General features: G+C 38.2%; 1 protein-coding gene across 7 annotated transcripts in view; it reads right to left on the reverse strand.

Annotated features, from left to right (window-relative positions):
* AAK1 (AP2 associated kinase 1) overlaps positions 1 to 14,147 on the reverse strand; it is a 135,914-nt gene that overhangs the window by 6,058 nt on the left and 115,709 nt on the right. Inside the window, exons 18-22 of one of the 7 annotated variants that reach the window (XM_084901188.1) lie at positions 13,733 to 13,834; positions 12,633 to 12,734; positions 11,176 to 11,286; positions 9,584 to 9,694; positions 601 to 8,112 (exon numbers count right to left, since the gene is read on the reverse strand). The exons of 2 other annotated variants lie outside the window; for them this stretch is intronic. In XM_084901188.1, coding sequence (XP_084757314.1) covers positions 8,060 to 8,112; positions 9,584 to 9,694; positions 11,176 to 11,286; positions 12,633 to 12,734; positions 13,733 to 13,834 — 479 coding nt within the window. In that variant the 3' untranslated portion in view covers positions 601 to 8,059. Of the gene's footprint in view, positions 1 to 600; positions 8,578 to 9,583; positions 9,695 to 11,175; positions 11,287 to 12,632; positions 12,735 to 13,732; positions 13,835 to 14,147 lie in introns of those variants that run through there. 4 more of the 7 variants (XM_084901187.1, XM_084901182.1, XM_084901183.1 and 1 more) reach the window with 4 other exon arrangements.

Raw genomic sequence — 14,147 nt, forward strand, 5'->3', positions numbered from 1 at the left:
GGGGAGGAGACGTAGCAAAATCATATTAAATTTCAACGTGAGCTGGAGTAGCCCTGGGATTTTGTTTTCTGTCTTCGAAGTTAGCAAAGATCTCTGTTTAAATGATTCCATCTTACATTTCTTTAAACAGAGCAAAATGGATGGGAAATTACAGAAGTATTTGCAAATTCTAATATACTAGTCTATTTAGTTGAAGTGCCTCAGGGTGCTCTGGCTTTTAACATCAAATAGACAATTATCAGAATGCAAGAGAGCTTACCTTCCAAGAAATATTAGCAGGTTAGAAGTATGTCATTGGGCACATGTTAGCAAGAGGGCAGGAAAAAGGCATATGTAACTAAGCAAGAAGAATCCAGAGAAAGGGTGGTTGGGGGTAAAGGTATCATTTCGTCACGGGTTTCCCAACCCACCAGGATAAGAACATTTGGTAAAAAGATTCGGATTCTATAGATGACTTAGAACCTCTGTACTGAGGTAATTCAACCCTCCCAATCCCACGTAGTCCTCTCCCCTTCTACGCAAACCATTTGCTCATAGAAACTTCAGCAAACAATATTCCCCTTTAAGTTTGCTTAAAGTAAGCACACAGAACACAGCTGAAGCAGCATCAAAATCAGTTTATTGGGAAACCAGTTACTTGGAGACATTACATTGTAAAGTGATGCAGAGAGAGACCCAAACATTTGAGAAGATATTGTACAAAAATACTATACTCTTCTGAGTCCTATAACTTTTGAGCAGAGGTTCTTTTTAAATGATTCTGACCTTAAATATTGTTTCCAGAAACAAAGAGTGTCCCCCTGCTTTTTTTTATTTCCCTTCCTAACAGCTGAAATACATTTGATGAACCCCACATTAGAGTCTTGAAGTTAACTTTTGGACTGGTGCAGATGGCTTTCTGAATAGCATTTGAAGAATAAGTTTATTTTGAAGAGGTTAAATTTTTCCTTAGGTTACGGTTTTACTATATGCACTTGCATGATATGAAAGCATTAGGGGATAGGAAATAAACAGAACACCTTCTCCCTTACAATCTATGTGGAAAGACATAATCCTAACCTCTCAGGCAAGTTTACTGATATTAGATTTGTCACAGTGATTCCCAGATGATGATTTCTGGGAGGAAATTACAATGAAAGGGGGAAGAGAAGTTTTCCAGAATAAGATTTGCCAAGCAAAGTGGTATGAGAGGTCTCCCCGCCCCCAACTCTTTGAACCACTTTCTAACAGTATCAGATGCGCAAAGTTTCCAGTTGTCAAAACTAAGGCACAAATTCTTAACTTTCCAAACTACCCTGAAAGTTGATGTTATTAAGCTAGTTCTGTGGGAGAACAAAATAGCATTTAGGAAAAAAAAAAAAATATGGCAAGTTTACATGGCAAGCCAATGATTCTGGCATTATATAGATCAATAATGAAAATGAACACTAGTTTGACTAAAGTTAGTGTTTTGGGGGAATTTAAATTAAATTCAGTGGAATATATTTGTGTGCAGAGTTTGTCCCAGAGCAGTGACCTACAGAGCGTGGGTCACCTTGGATGCCTGCAGTGTTCCATTACATTGGAGAACTCTCAGTACCAATCAGGGGTGGCCATATCCAGAGTTGAACAGGATGGAAGAACATGCCAGATTCATCAAAATTACTTCAGTTAAAAAGCAGGTTCTTAGTCAAGTCAAATGGAAGCCTGCCAACTTAGAGCATATTCTATCCTTCACGGTGAGCAATAGGAAAATTGTACTTAAAGTTCAGCAGCTTTTAAAATTCACACACATAGCCACAAAAATACTTTAACATAGAGCCCAAAGGGAAAATGGGTCTCCTGTCCTTCAAAGCAAGGCCAGACTGCTTATCTCTTTGATGCATCTGCTTACAGGATTAGAAGATACTTGTAAATGTTTCTCCTGAGAAGGCCGAGTCTCTCAAGCTGTCCATTCTTTTTAGGAGAGGGGCAGTGTGACCACAGCAGAAAGCAAACACCCTCTGCAATTCTCCGAGCTGGCACTTTGCAGACCAAAGAAATGCTGGTGGATATGGAAAAGCGCAGACAACCACATTCCCTCAGGGAATTTTGATGGTGACGGGACAAGAAATGGAGTAGACAAGAGGAGAGATTCTAGATAACTGTAAACAGAAGGTAGACATTGAGTTTTTTTGGGGAGTTAGATGTCTTTTTTGGAACATGAGTGTGTTCTTGTAGGGAAAACACGTGTTTTCAGGGTGAACAGTCTGTGTATGAAGATAGCCTTCCACCGTCAGGAAACATGTGCAAAGTGGTCTGCCTAGAAGCAATGGAAGGGTTTATACTATTGTAATTTCTTGGGTAATTAATGGCAGGCATAGCAGATGTTCTTGACCACAACCACAGAGCTCAATGAAGATAGTAACAACTGGAGGGGGAGAGGGGCAGGGGGATGGAGTTAAGGCTGGGACCTGACCACATAGTCTGCACAGGGACTTCCTTATCAAGAAGCCTAAGGTAGGGCATTTTGTTCTAAGTCTTCCAAATTGGGTCATGTCTCTTTTTATTTTGGTTGAGTACATTAAATTAAGCAACAAGTCAAAACAAGTCTTTTGCTTGCTCTGATGTAGGATTGTATGCCAGGTTAAGGTTAAGCGCACTTTTCAAAACTCCATTTTAGTCTATTTTGAGGCTCCAAAATTATATAGATTTCAATAAGAGCTCACATGCTTCAGAGAGTAGGAAAGGAGTCCCAAAAAATATCTGATGGCTTGGCAACTATCCTCACTAACACTCTATTAACTTCCAAAGCAATGAAAAGTGTTAAATGATTTGGGAAAGGTTTATTCTGCAAATTGGATCAGGTGGACTAGTGAAGGTCATCAGCATGCTTTCTAGAAAATCAAAATGTGAAGACTTAAATTTCTGGCTGGTTATTCCTTAATACGTCATGAACCAGAATTTTACTTTCCTCTATAATAATTTCAATGACCTTTTGGCTTAGATTATCAAATTAAGCACTTGGTTTTACCATATGCTGTGTAGTTGCATTAAAACCCACGACTGGGAAATAAGGGTTTTGCTGGGAGCCAATATTGGCTAGTGATGCTGTGCCTCTCAAGCCAATGAAGCAATTAAACGAGAGAGATTTCTCCCTGGGCATAAAACTGCTAATGCCAACATAACATGTTTAATTAAATTGGCCTGGGTATATTAAAGATGAAATTAGAGGAGAGCTGCAAATCTGTACTCCATTTTACAACCCTGTGTCTGACCATATCAAATGCAGGCGCATGTGGTTTCATTCTCCCAGACCACAGGGTGAAGCCAGGGTAGCCAGGACTCATTAAAATGTCCTCAGCATGTCTCTCATATGTGGCCACACTTCCCTTGTGTGCAAGTACTCATTGTCACTCAATAATGTGTTTCAATCCTTTTTGCAAAAGTGGGTTTTCAGCTCAGGAAAACAGCAGCTATTTTAAGTTGTTTATAGTTCTAAACATCAATGCTCCTGTTTGAACAGATAAAAGTCTTTATTCCCCTGTATGTTTACATAAGAAACTTCTTTACAGACTTGCTTTTATATAATACTTGCGTAGCAATGTTCAAATTTCACATTTTTACTGCATAAGATAGCTTCATGTACCTCTGACTGCTCTGTCTTCTTGGGAGAGCGGGATAATGACCTGTGGTAAATATACATGCCGTGAGGAGGGGTGTGCAATAGGGCAGAGAGTATTGGCAGGAAAAGAGTACTTTCAGATACTACATCAAAGTGGGAACCAAGAAAGTGTCTTTCATTCTAGCAACTAACACCGCTCGGTCACCCAAAACACCTTCCTCTCCCACCTCAGTGAAGGGACACCAAGGGGAAACAGAATGGTATCTTGTTACAGATGATTGGAAATGGAAGCCCATCATTCTGACTCAAAAAAACCCCAAGCACATCCAGGAACATTACTAGCACGGACAAGGAAAAGGCTAACTGCTGATCAATGTATAGTCTCTAAAAAGGAATGAAAGATAGCTTTGTAATATCTGGAGTATTTCAGTAAATGTTCCATTTTAAACATTCATGTGATAGTTTCTCTGTTCCACTTGGCAGCCTCTAATTTGCTAATTCAGTATTTTGGACAATCGTATTTATTTTTAAAAAATTTTAATGAGGTTACCCTGTCATTTTTATCTCCAAACTCTAAATTAGTGGCTACAGTATCCGGATAGTCTTATAAACCGAGAAAGTTAACGACTCGTGGAGCTCACAAACTTCATCGTGGAAACTTTATTTTGGCCCAATGTCTCTCCAGTTTGCTGGGCTGAACAAGTTATTATCTTCAGACCTCTGGGATGAGGTCAACCCCAAGAGTCCCCTTCGTTCACTTATTCACTGCTAAAAGCAAAGCTGTTTCTGATCTGAGAGAAGACTGGGCTGATTTAATCAAAATGATCAATTATTGGTCAGGAGAGTGGGAAAAAGTATCATAAACAAAATTAACATTTCATCTTGAGAAAAACTGATTCTTTTTTTTGCTTGTTCCCCTATAATTATTAGCAATCCAAGTTTTATAATTAGAATTTAAGAAGTGGCAAGTCCATTATCAAATGACACTGAACAAAGTGACAACCTATTTTAGAGGTATTTTTAATATGTATCTTCCAATTTTCTAAACCACACTAAACACAGGCCAAGTCAGTTGTTCACTTATTCAGAATAGTAAGGAAGTTAAGAATGGTCATTGTCCCTTTCTATAATAAGGTTCTCTCTGGAATGTTCTGTGGATTATATTCTTTACTATCTTTAATAGTAACTACTCTTGATCTCAGGGTGGTAATTTTGCCTTTGGAAACAGGTAAATGTCACTCAGAACCAAAAGTGGTAGAAAAGTAGACTAAGAAAGACAACATATTTTCAGATGCTGAAAGTGATACCAATTAGGTAATAATAACTGATTTTCTTATACCTTATTGCCTTCCTTGAGATTATTTTTAAGGAGAGCAGTTTCAAAAATAACTTAAATGATTAGGATTAGGATTAGCTTCCCAACTAAAACCAAGAAACAACACTCAATTAGATGTCAAAATTCTGCTTTGTCTGCTAACATAATAATTAATTTTAATCATATTTGTAAGTGTCCACTTAAGCCTTATCTCTTGTGATATGTTTTTAAAAACATTGGGAATTGAATTTGGCAATCTAGTTATTAGAATGCCCTAAAGGGAAAAAAATAATAATTTGAGATGTTTTCTACTCTTGCACAACTGGAATAAAAGCAAATCAGAAACATATGCTTATATGATTTTCCAACCACTTTGATGTACACCTGAAACTAATACAGAATTGAATATAAACTATAATTGAAAAATAAAAAATAATAAATTTAAAAATAAGATATCTAATTAAAAAACCACATATGCTTACAGTATTTATCCATTTTTATATAGCAGATCGTGGATATATATATATTTTTTAAAGAACTGAAATTTGATACCGTTTTGTTGTACTCTGTGTGTGGGAGTGTGCATGCATGGGAGTGTGTAATATTAAAAAAAGGAACATCTATGTTAAAACTCTGTCATAATTTAGGCTTTTAATTCAGATAACCAAAAAAGAGCAACCCAGCTTAGTAAAAGCCCATTATAATTCTAATAGGTAAACTCTGCTACAGTAAGAATTACATTAGAATACTGAAGAACATCAGGATTTACAAACCCTTCATAGTCCTCCGAAAGCATAATAATATATACTTAGAGCCCTAGAATTCTGTAACCTTAGGGACAATGAAGTCCAAACCCATCACTGTCGAAACAAGGACAGCAGCTCTGGGAAGTGATATGCCTGTGAAGGTAAATCAGACAGTGCCTGACAGAGGTCAAGATGAGATTCCAGATGCTCTGTCCTGCCCAGGCCTCTTCTCCCACTACCCTGCCTCAGATCCTACACTTGTAAAATGAAGTGGGTAGACTAGATGATAACCTCTAATGTCCCTTTTATAGCTCCTTTAAGTCTATTAATTATCAGCACACTACACTCATCTCAAATAAACCCTTTTAGCTTAGGGATGATGCTATATATATATATATATCAAAAGGCCCCATTTAATGGCTCACTCACTGTATTCCTTCACAGAAAAATAGTTCTCCCCTCTGAGGCCCTATTCCTAAAGAATTTCATATCAGTATCCCCCTCGGGCTTCCTCCATCCAGTCTCCGGCTTCTAGTCTGCTCTTTTCATTAACCGTCTATTGAACCAGATGACTAGATAATATATCTCAATGGAATTAGGGTAATACATGAAAGAAACAAATTAGAGACATCTAATTTCTAAACTATACATTCCATGGGTTTCAAGAAACTAAATATTTCATTATATTTCTAACACATATGCTTGAAAAAAAATTGAGAAATGTAGGCATAAAACATTATTCTTATTTTAAAAATAAACATTTCCTTCATTCGTTTATACATTGTTTCTATGTCCAGGAAAAAGAATACAATTTTCATCTTCAATAATATTCCTGTCCATAAAGGGACAAGCCAAGTCCCATTTTCACTGCTATTCAACCAAGAAGAGCTTGGGAAAGATGTCTTTTTTAATCCTTAGCAGGAAGGCTTGTGCCTGCCTTCCTCAATTTGGAAATGATCCATTATCCTCATAGAGGCCTTTACTTAGCTCATGTAACTTCAGCTGGCATGGGAAGTGTTTCAAGTCAGAAGGAAGACTGAAAGATTCAAACTTTTTCTCTGATGCCTTTCAAAGGCTGTGCTCACACTGCTGGGGTCAAAGCTTGACCTCCGAAGTGCATGCAGTGTTTTGCAGTCTGTTGTTGTTGTTCAACATTCTTTTTCCCTCCCTTAAAGTGCAAACGTGAGGAAGAAACAAAAGTACCAGGTAGAGAAACAAGCAAATGGACTTGGAATTTTATTTGTACAAATCTGATCAACTAAGAGTTTAGTTTCCCCTCTAATCATGGACAATGGCACTCAACGAAGAGAACCACAGTGGGGTTCTGTGCCCACCTTTTCAAAAGGGTAATTGTTAGAAAACTGCTTTCCATGTAGGGAAAAAAATACACTTAACTCAGTAAGAACATATACAGAGGGTGACCATGAGGCGTGTTGTCGTGTCAGTGCAAGGTCCTTTATTTATTTTATGAACAATATCCTAAGGTTAGTGAGGAACTATGCTTTGTTTTATTTTTCAATCTAGGAAGCCAAGGAAAACCAACTGAACATTTCATTTGGCTGCATCCTTCAATCAAACATCAGAGAGAAAGAAAGGTAAGTAGCCAGAGTCAAATTGTGCCTAGCTTGTCAGCACACTTATTTCTGTTTATCTGCAAATAAACAACATGCTTATTCTACAAAGACAGAAGACCTGCTGAAAGCTTATAGCAACGCACAAGTCTACTCAAAATGATTCCATATGTTACACCGTAGGATCGCAGTGTAAAGTTATACAAGGGAAAGAGATCAAAAACCCTGTACAGACACCTGATATCAGACTTGAAACGCCCAGTGGAAACAGAACTATTCAGTGTCTTCATTTATACACAATTTACAGTATTTGATTCAAAATAAAAATCACAAGAAAAATACATCTGTTTCTGCTACAATTCCTTCCCCTCCCCCAGCCACCCCCCAATGAAAAGTCTTCTAATAAAAGGTATCATATTATCACCATTGTCTTGTTTTGGTCTAATTCTGAGATCCCAGCTTGAGATGGTTAACATGAAAAGGAATGGCAATATTTGGAATTTATATCATGTACACATTTATCCAAGGATCTCAAGTACTTGCAGTCACATCTCCCGATCTGAGAAATTGCGGTTCAATGGAAGCCAGAATGCTGGATGAATGCTGGACAGGTTGCATGGGGTGTAAAATCCCTTGGCTAAGTCTATGATCAAACAAGGTCAAAGTTGTTTGGCTAGAGCTGGGCCCACTTTGTCTTTTCAAACATATACCATCAGTCAGTTTTACCCTTACTTAAACCACACATCTGTCTCCAGGCTACTGCCTAGAGTTAAGACCAACCGAAGAAGCCATGTCTTCATATTAATGCAGCAGGATAAAAAGCGAAAGCAGAGAAACACATTCATCAGCATCTGGCCAAAGGAGACGGGTCGGGAGGATTGATTTGGGAGGCCATTCCTAGCAAGAATGAGGCAAAGGTGTCAGTTCACTAGTTTCAGTTACAGTTAAGCTTTTGGTGGAGTTGATTCCGTCTGAGGTGAAGCTCATGGCATCTAGTGCTTGATTTAAGATAATGCTATTGAAGAAGGGTAATGAGAAAACACAGCAAACAATCAGAAGGAACTGGCCAAGAAATATCTGGAGGGCCAAAGTGATTTTCTTTCCTTATCATTTCTACAGGAGAAGGCAAGGGGTAGGAGATAAGGCCTAGAGGGCCCCTTATTTGCAGATTTTTTTTTTAAAAAAAATCGTTTTTCTTATAATTCCGTAATGAAAATGTATATTACGGTATGAAGGTTACAGAACTGCATCTGCTACTGGGTCACGGCTACAGGTCTATGAGCTGATCCACCAGCAGTAAAGACCTGGCTAGGTTGGGAAGACTGGACTCAGAGCTCCCACTGCTGTTTCTAGAGTGCCCACCTGGAAGTGGAGAGATAGGAATTCAGTACAAAACAGAGGGTTAAGGGTTAGATGTGCAGAGCAAGCAAAGGAGAAAAACCAAACTAAAACCAAACCCTACAGAATCAACAATTTACATTTGCAAACTCTTACATGTTGATTTCTAAACATATAAATTAGCTATCCGCCACCTCCCATAAAAGGTTCAGGCACTGTATGCACACCATCCTGTAGGCAGAACACCATTCTAATGAATATATATGTTTTGCCTGAGAACTGCTGGCTACATACTAACTTCTTGACAACATAGCGTCATTTCCCTGATAGAGTAAAAATCAATAATCTTGCTTTGAGGAAAAAACAGTTATTAATACCATTGCAATAAAAACATGCTTTAAAAATTCTTTAAAAATATGTATATTTTAGCATAACCAATGGACAAAAAACTCTGGGGAGGGAAGGCATGTACGGGAGTAGGGGTGGGGATTGGTAAGATATGTACACATATAATACCTTAATAAAAAAATGAGAAAAAATGTATATTTTGTGGCATGTTCAAATGATTTGACTCCATCAAAGAGGAAAACGTATGCTCCACAAACATCCAAAAGATGCAAATTATATTAAAGCACCATTGTTAATCTCTTTGGGAAGAATAAATATTATAAATTATTCTAATCATGATAAAAAATGTTTGGTGCTTTTTCTCATGTATGCCTTCAGGTTTCCACTGACTGAAAGATCACTTACTTTTGGCTTGATGCTTTGAAAAAGCAACTTTTGGTCAAACTATCGAATACTTTTCTTCTCTCTAAAGAAACACATGGGCAGGCTTTAAGATACCTCTACCAGAATCTCTATTTGTATCTGTATCTCTACCTATCTGTGCTGTTCCAGCCCACAATGATTGTCATTATCCCCAATATCCTTCATTAAATGTTGCTCTTTTTCCCCCTTGTAAATAAGGTACATCACTATTTTGTAGAGAGCTGATGTCAAGCTCTTTTCCCAAATCTCTCTTTCTTACCTTGTGGGTTTTTGGTTATCAATACAGGAATAGGGTCAAACTCATCTTCTGCCACCTTGTCCGAGCCCTCAGGGACATCAAAACCTGAGATGAGATTACTATCTTCTGCAGCTTAATACAGAATGCAAGTACACAAGCAGAAACAACAGAAGCAGAGATTAGCAAATGAGAGAACATGTAAGAGGCACAGAGTTCCCAACTGTTCAATCAATGCAGTCTTTAAAGATAAAAATGCTTATTTTCCTGAGTTGAAATAAATGTAGTAAAATTGGAAATTTTAGGTAAATAGAAGAAAATGTTTTAGCTCTGGCCATGTTAAGACTTTCCTAAATGATGAGGGAGAAGGGTTATAACATGAATTCTCTCTGCTATTATAAGATCGTTACTGTGAGGAATTTTGAGTAGTTCACAAAAGCATAGAGACTAGTCATTTACCTTCTTTACTGAACAGAGGCCTGACTAGCAATATCTGAAAAACTAAGCAATATCTGAAAAACTAAAAAACATGGATTGGGGGAGTTTCTCCTAACAAAACAACCGCTATGTACAATGCAAACAAATGCTTCTGAGAGGACTCACTGCCCTTTGATTGGAAAAAAAAAAAAAGACTTTCATATACCTCTGATGCCTCAGGGAATGTTGGGGCACAAGATCACATGCACTGAGATTCCCAGCAGAAGCTTGTTAGAATATTCTTCTCTCTTCTAATTAAGGCTCTCCTACCAGCAAGTGCTAGCTAAGCGCCTATTTTGCCAAGTACTGCTCCTCTATAATTACACGTTGCCGCTGACACACTCCTGTCAGACATACTTGGCTAACAGGTAACTTCTTTCTACATGTTCTATAAAAGCATAATCAGTTGAATGCTATAAAGGGTAAAAACAAAAGCTCAGCTATTACCACTGCAAACCACAGGCTAATTATTTCTTCAGTCAACTTGGGGAGGCTTCCTTTTTTAAATTTCTAAACTGTTCCTTTTCTATGTATTTGCTCCTTATAGAACATCACATTCATTACTCAAGCACAAAAGCCTGCATACAGTAAGCCAGGCACTGTGCCTATCACGTTCACAAACTACTCACAGAATAGAACTCAGTGCAAGCTACTTCTGTCCAGCAGAATTAAAAACCAGTATTAACCTAAGACTAAGAAGTGAAAATGGTAAATTAAAAAGAGAAATCTTGTAAGTAACTGTGACTCAAATGTTAACTTTTACAAATTCAATTTTTGAGGGTTGACGCCTGTTTTTCACTATCCAAAATGTTACACCATATTTGATGAAACATTTTTAAGTTATGAGGCCAACAAGTATAATATTAATAATTAAAGCCAGTGATTAATAAACTCAACCATCTACTTGAATTGACTTCAAAGATATGTAGCTCAGACCTCCACCAATCTGTTGTCTAAGCCTTATTAATATTCTTTCTGAGTGGGACCATAACACAGTGGCTGAGAATACCAGCTGAAGTTTTGCACATAAGGAGGTGGTTAAAACACTTCACTAGCAAAGACTTTTGGTAAGAGAAAATTTCAGATGTTCAGTTCTCCTCTAAGGACACTTGTGGGACCAAGAAAAAGAAAGTATTTACCTTTCTGAGCTGGAGCAGAGATCGCTATGGGGGCAAACTCTTCCAGAAGGTCAGTAGTAGGGTTAGAAAGCAGAGAGCAATCAATCAGGGAATCTTCCCCAGTGAGAGAATCTGAGTCCAGATTAACAGCATCCCAGGTCAGTGATGGCATTAAATGGCACAACAATATCACAAGATTAGACCTTAGCCTTTAAGTGATTGCATTTACATGTCAAACAAGCCAGGGCAGGAGAAAGAAAACCAAAAAAAGACATGTTAAACACTCTGAATTTCATCTACAGAAACATGTATTCCTCTTAACCTTAATATATAAATATGGAATAATTTTTTGCTCAGAGGTTAGATAAACAAATATGTGATTTGGATGCCAATAAAACTTTAGCAGCTCAGTTTTCAGGAGATGCCATTTGGGAAAAAGAACTTTTCAACTAAAGAGTTTCACTTAAACTTCCCTAAACATTCACGGGGAAAAAATTACTATAGAATGAGGTGACCAATTTGACTAAAAGGGGGTTGTCTCTGGCTTATTATTAGTGTAATATGACATGATTAAACAGTTCTTTACAGACCACAGATTCCTATTCAAAATAGAATGAACTTGCCCCTTACTAATAGTATTCTTTAAACTTGAATTGCTCATTTGAACACATAATTTTGCTTTTAGATAAAGAACAGAAAAAAGACAAAATTCAGAGTCCAAGTATTTTAACACATGAATTATTTTTCTGAAAAGTTTTCTAGAAGAAAATAGCCAAGTAAGCACAAAGAAAGGAAACCCTATTAAATTATTTTAACCTAGTGAACTAATTTTCATACTTCCTAGACTTCTAATTGTTTCTATTCCTAGTTAGGATCGGACGTTTTTATCAAGGTAATTATGGACTCAAAAAAAGGAAGGTCATCAAATTTGTATTTATGGGCAGTTAAGGAAGTCTACTTAGAGTGAGTTGGAAAAATTAGGGTGAAATGCTGGCAACAACAAAGATTTGAACTTTGCCTACAACTTAATAGCAAATCACCTATATGGCTAAAGCACTGGGCTAGGAACAGGGTGTCGACATCCAGAACATGAGCTCCATGGATGCCACTGTTAAGAGGGGAGAGACTGCTCAGTAACCTGGGGGAGTTAAGGCATCCTTACAGCTCAGCAGAGTTCTTTAATTAAGAAGGTGGAAGGAATCTGCCACCAGTGGAAAAATCCTGAATAAAGATAGACTGTAACCGGAGAAAGCCCAGGGATCACTCTACAAAGAACTCCAAAAACATAATGTGCTTTTTGGCCAGGAAACACATCACTCAACATGTAGAACCTGGGACTGTGACAGTGCAGGGCATCCCTTCTGGGAGGAACTAACCAGGCTGCAAATTAAGCCCAGGACCATCTGTCGGGGGGAAAGCCTGCTCTGAGAGCTCACCACATCAAGCAATCCCTGCCGCTGCAGAGACTCCTGACTGACCTGTGCGGTTCGAGGTCACAGACTCCGTCTGAGATGGGAGGCGCTGGGGCACTGGGGGCTCCAGTCCTGGTATGAGACTCTCAACAGCAACATCAGCTTTTTCTTTTGTAATAGAGCGTTAAGAAAGGAGAATAATGGGTAAGGGAAAGGCAATCAGAGGTTCTTTGGACAATTCTGTCAAGGCTTTCTCCTACAGGTTTCTAAAATGCCAGTCTCAGGAGAGGTGGAAAGCACAGAAGTTACTTTATTTTTGCTGCTTTGAGTATCTGGGCTTCACTGACTGAGCAGGTCTGTGCAAAGTTAACCACCATGGCCAGTCTCGGTGATTCTCAGTTTTTATAGATAAATACAGAGTAAGAGCCATCCAGAAGATCTCTTCCATGTTAGAAAACAGATTGAAAGGCACCTTAATATCTTCTGGTAATTTTGCTTTTCTCAAGGAATAAATGTGGGAGCCTTTCACATCTTTTGTGCCTTACAAAGACCACTAGTCCATCTCTAATCCCATCCCCTAGCTAGAGGCCCATCTCTCCACACGGTCATGGCCTCTCTGAGTTCTAGGACTTTGCACCCCTGGAGGATAGGGGTCCTGGGCATTTTGTAGGTCTTGCCTGCCCTGCGGTTGGAGCACAGAGAAATGTAAGAACAAGCAGACCAAGCCCTCTCCCCAGTTTCTACTACTGAGACTTCATCACCAGACACCTGGCACGTAGAGAGGCCTTCTAAAAAAGACTCTGCTAAAGATAGAGTCTAGCTTGAAACCAACTTTTTCCGTGAAGCTTTTGTAACTAAGAGTGAATTTTCCCACATTCTTCCTCACTCATAAGACATCACTCTAGAAATCTCAGGATATCAAAACAAGACAAAAATAACAGTGTTGTGCAGCTGGAAGACAGAGAAAACACTTGATTTGAAGTGCTAACAAAGGAGATTAAATAGCCTCGTGGGTTAGCACAAGGCCTCGTCCAACAGCAGACGGCTTGGTGGCATTTCCATTCCTCACCAGGGCTATTCACTAGGGATCTGCTAACCAGTTAGATATACTTGAAATAGACACACACATCATGCATTATTGAAGAAACAGAAGATGACGACTTTACCAATTACAGCATCGGAAGTGCTGCCAAAAGGATCTGTCATAGGCAAGAGGTCAGGGAGCAGAAGAGAAGTGTCAGGAGATTTGAGTCCCTCAATTAGCTTTTCTAGGTCGGGCAGAAAAGTAAAGAGAAAGCAAAATGCAATAATATATTAAAGCAAGCTGATCTTTTTCCATTTTTCTATGCAAATACATTTTAGGGGCCAACATTTTGTATCAATTCATCATAAAAGTCATGTTAGTATATTGTTAAAAGTAGGCTTTCAAAGTTTGAAGTTTAAAAAATTATTATTTCCCTAACTGAAGAAGTCAACTCTGTGAGGCATTCAAGACTAGGTTTGCTAGTTTTTAAATTTGAGGTATAATTTACACAGAATAAAAGTAATCAATTTTAAGTGTATAATTTGCTGAATGTTAAT

The sequence above is a fragment of the Pipistrellus hanaki genome, assembly GCF_964339955.1.
Source record: "Pipistrellus hanaki genome assembly, chromosome: 12".
Classification (NCBI taxonomy): Eukaryota; Metazoa; Chordata; class Mammalia; order Chiroptera; family Vespertilionidae; genus Pipistrellus; species Pipistrellus hanaki.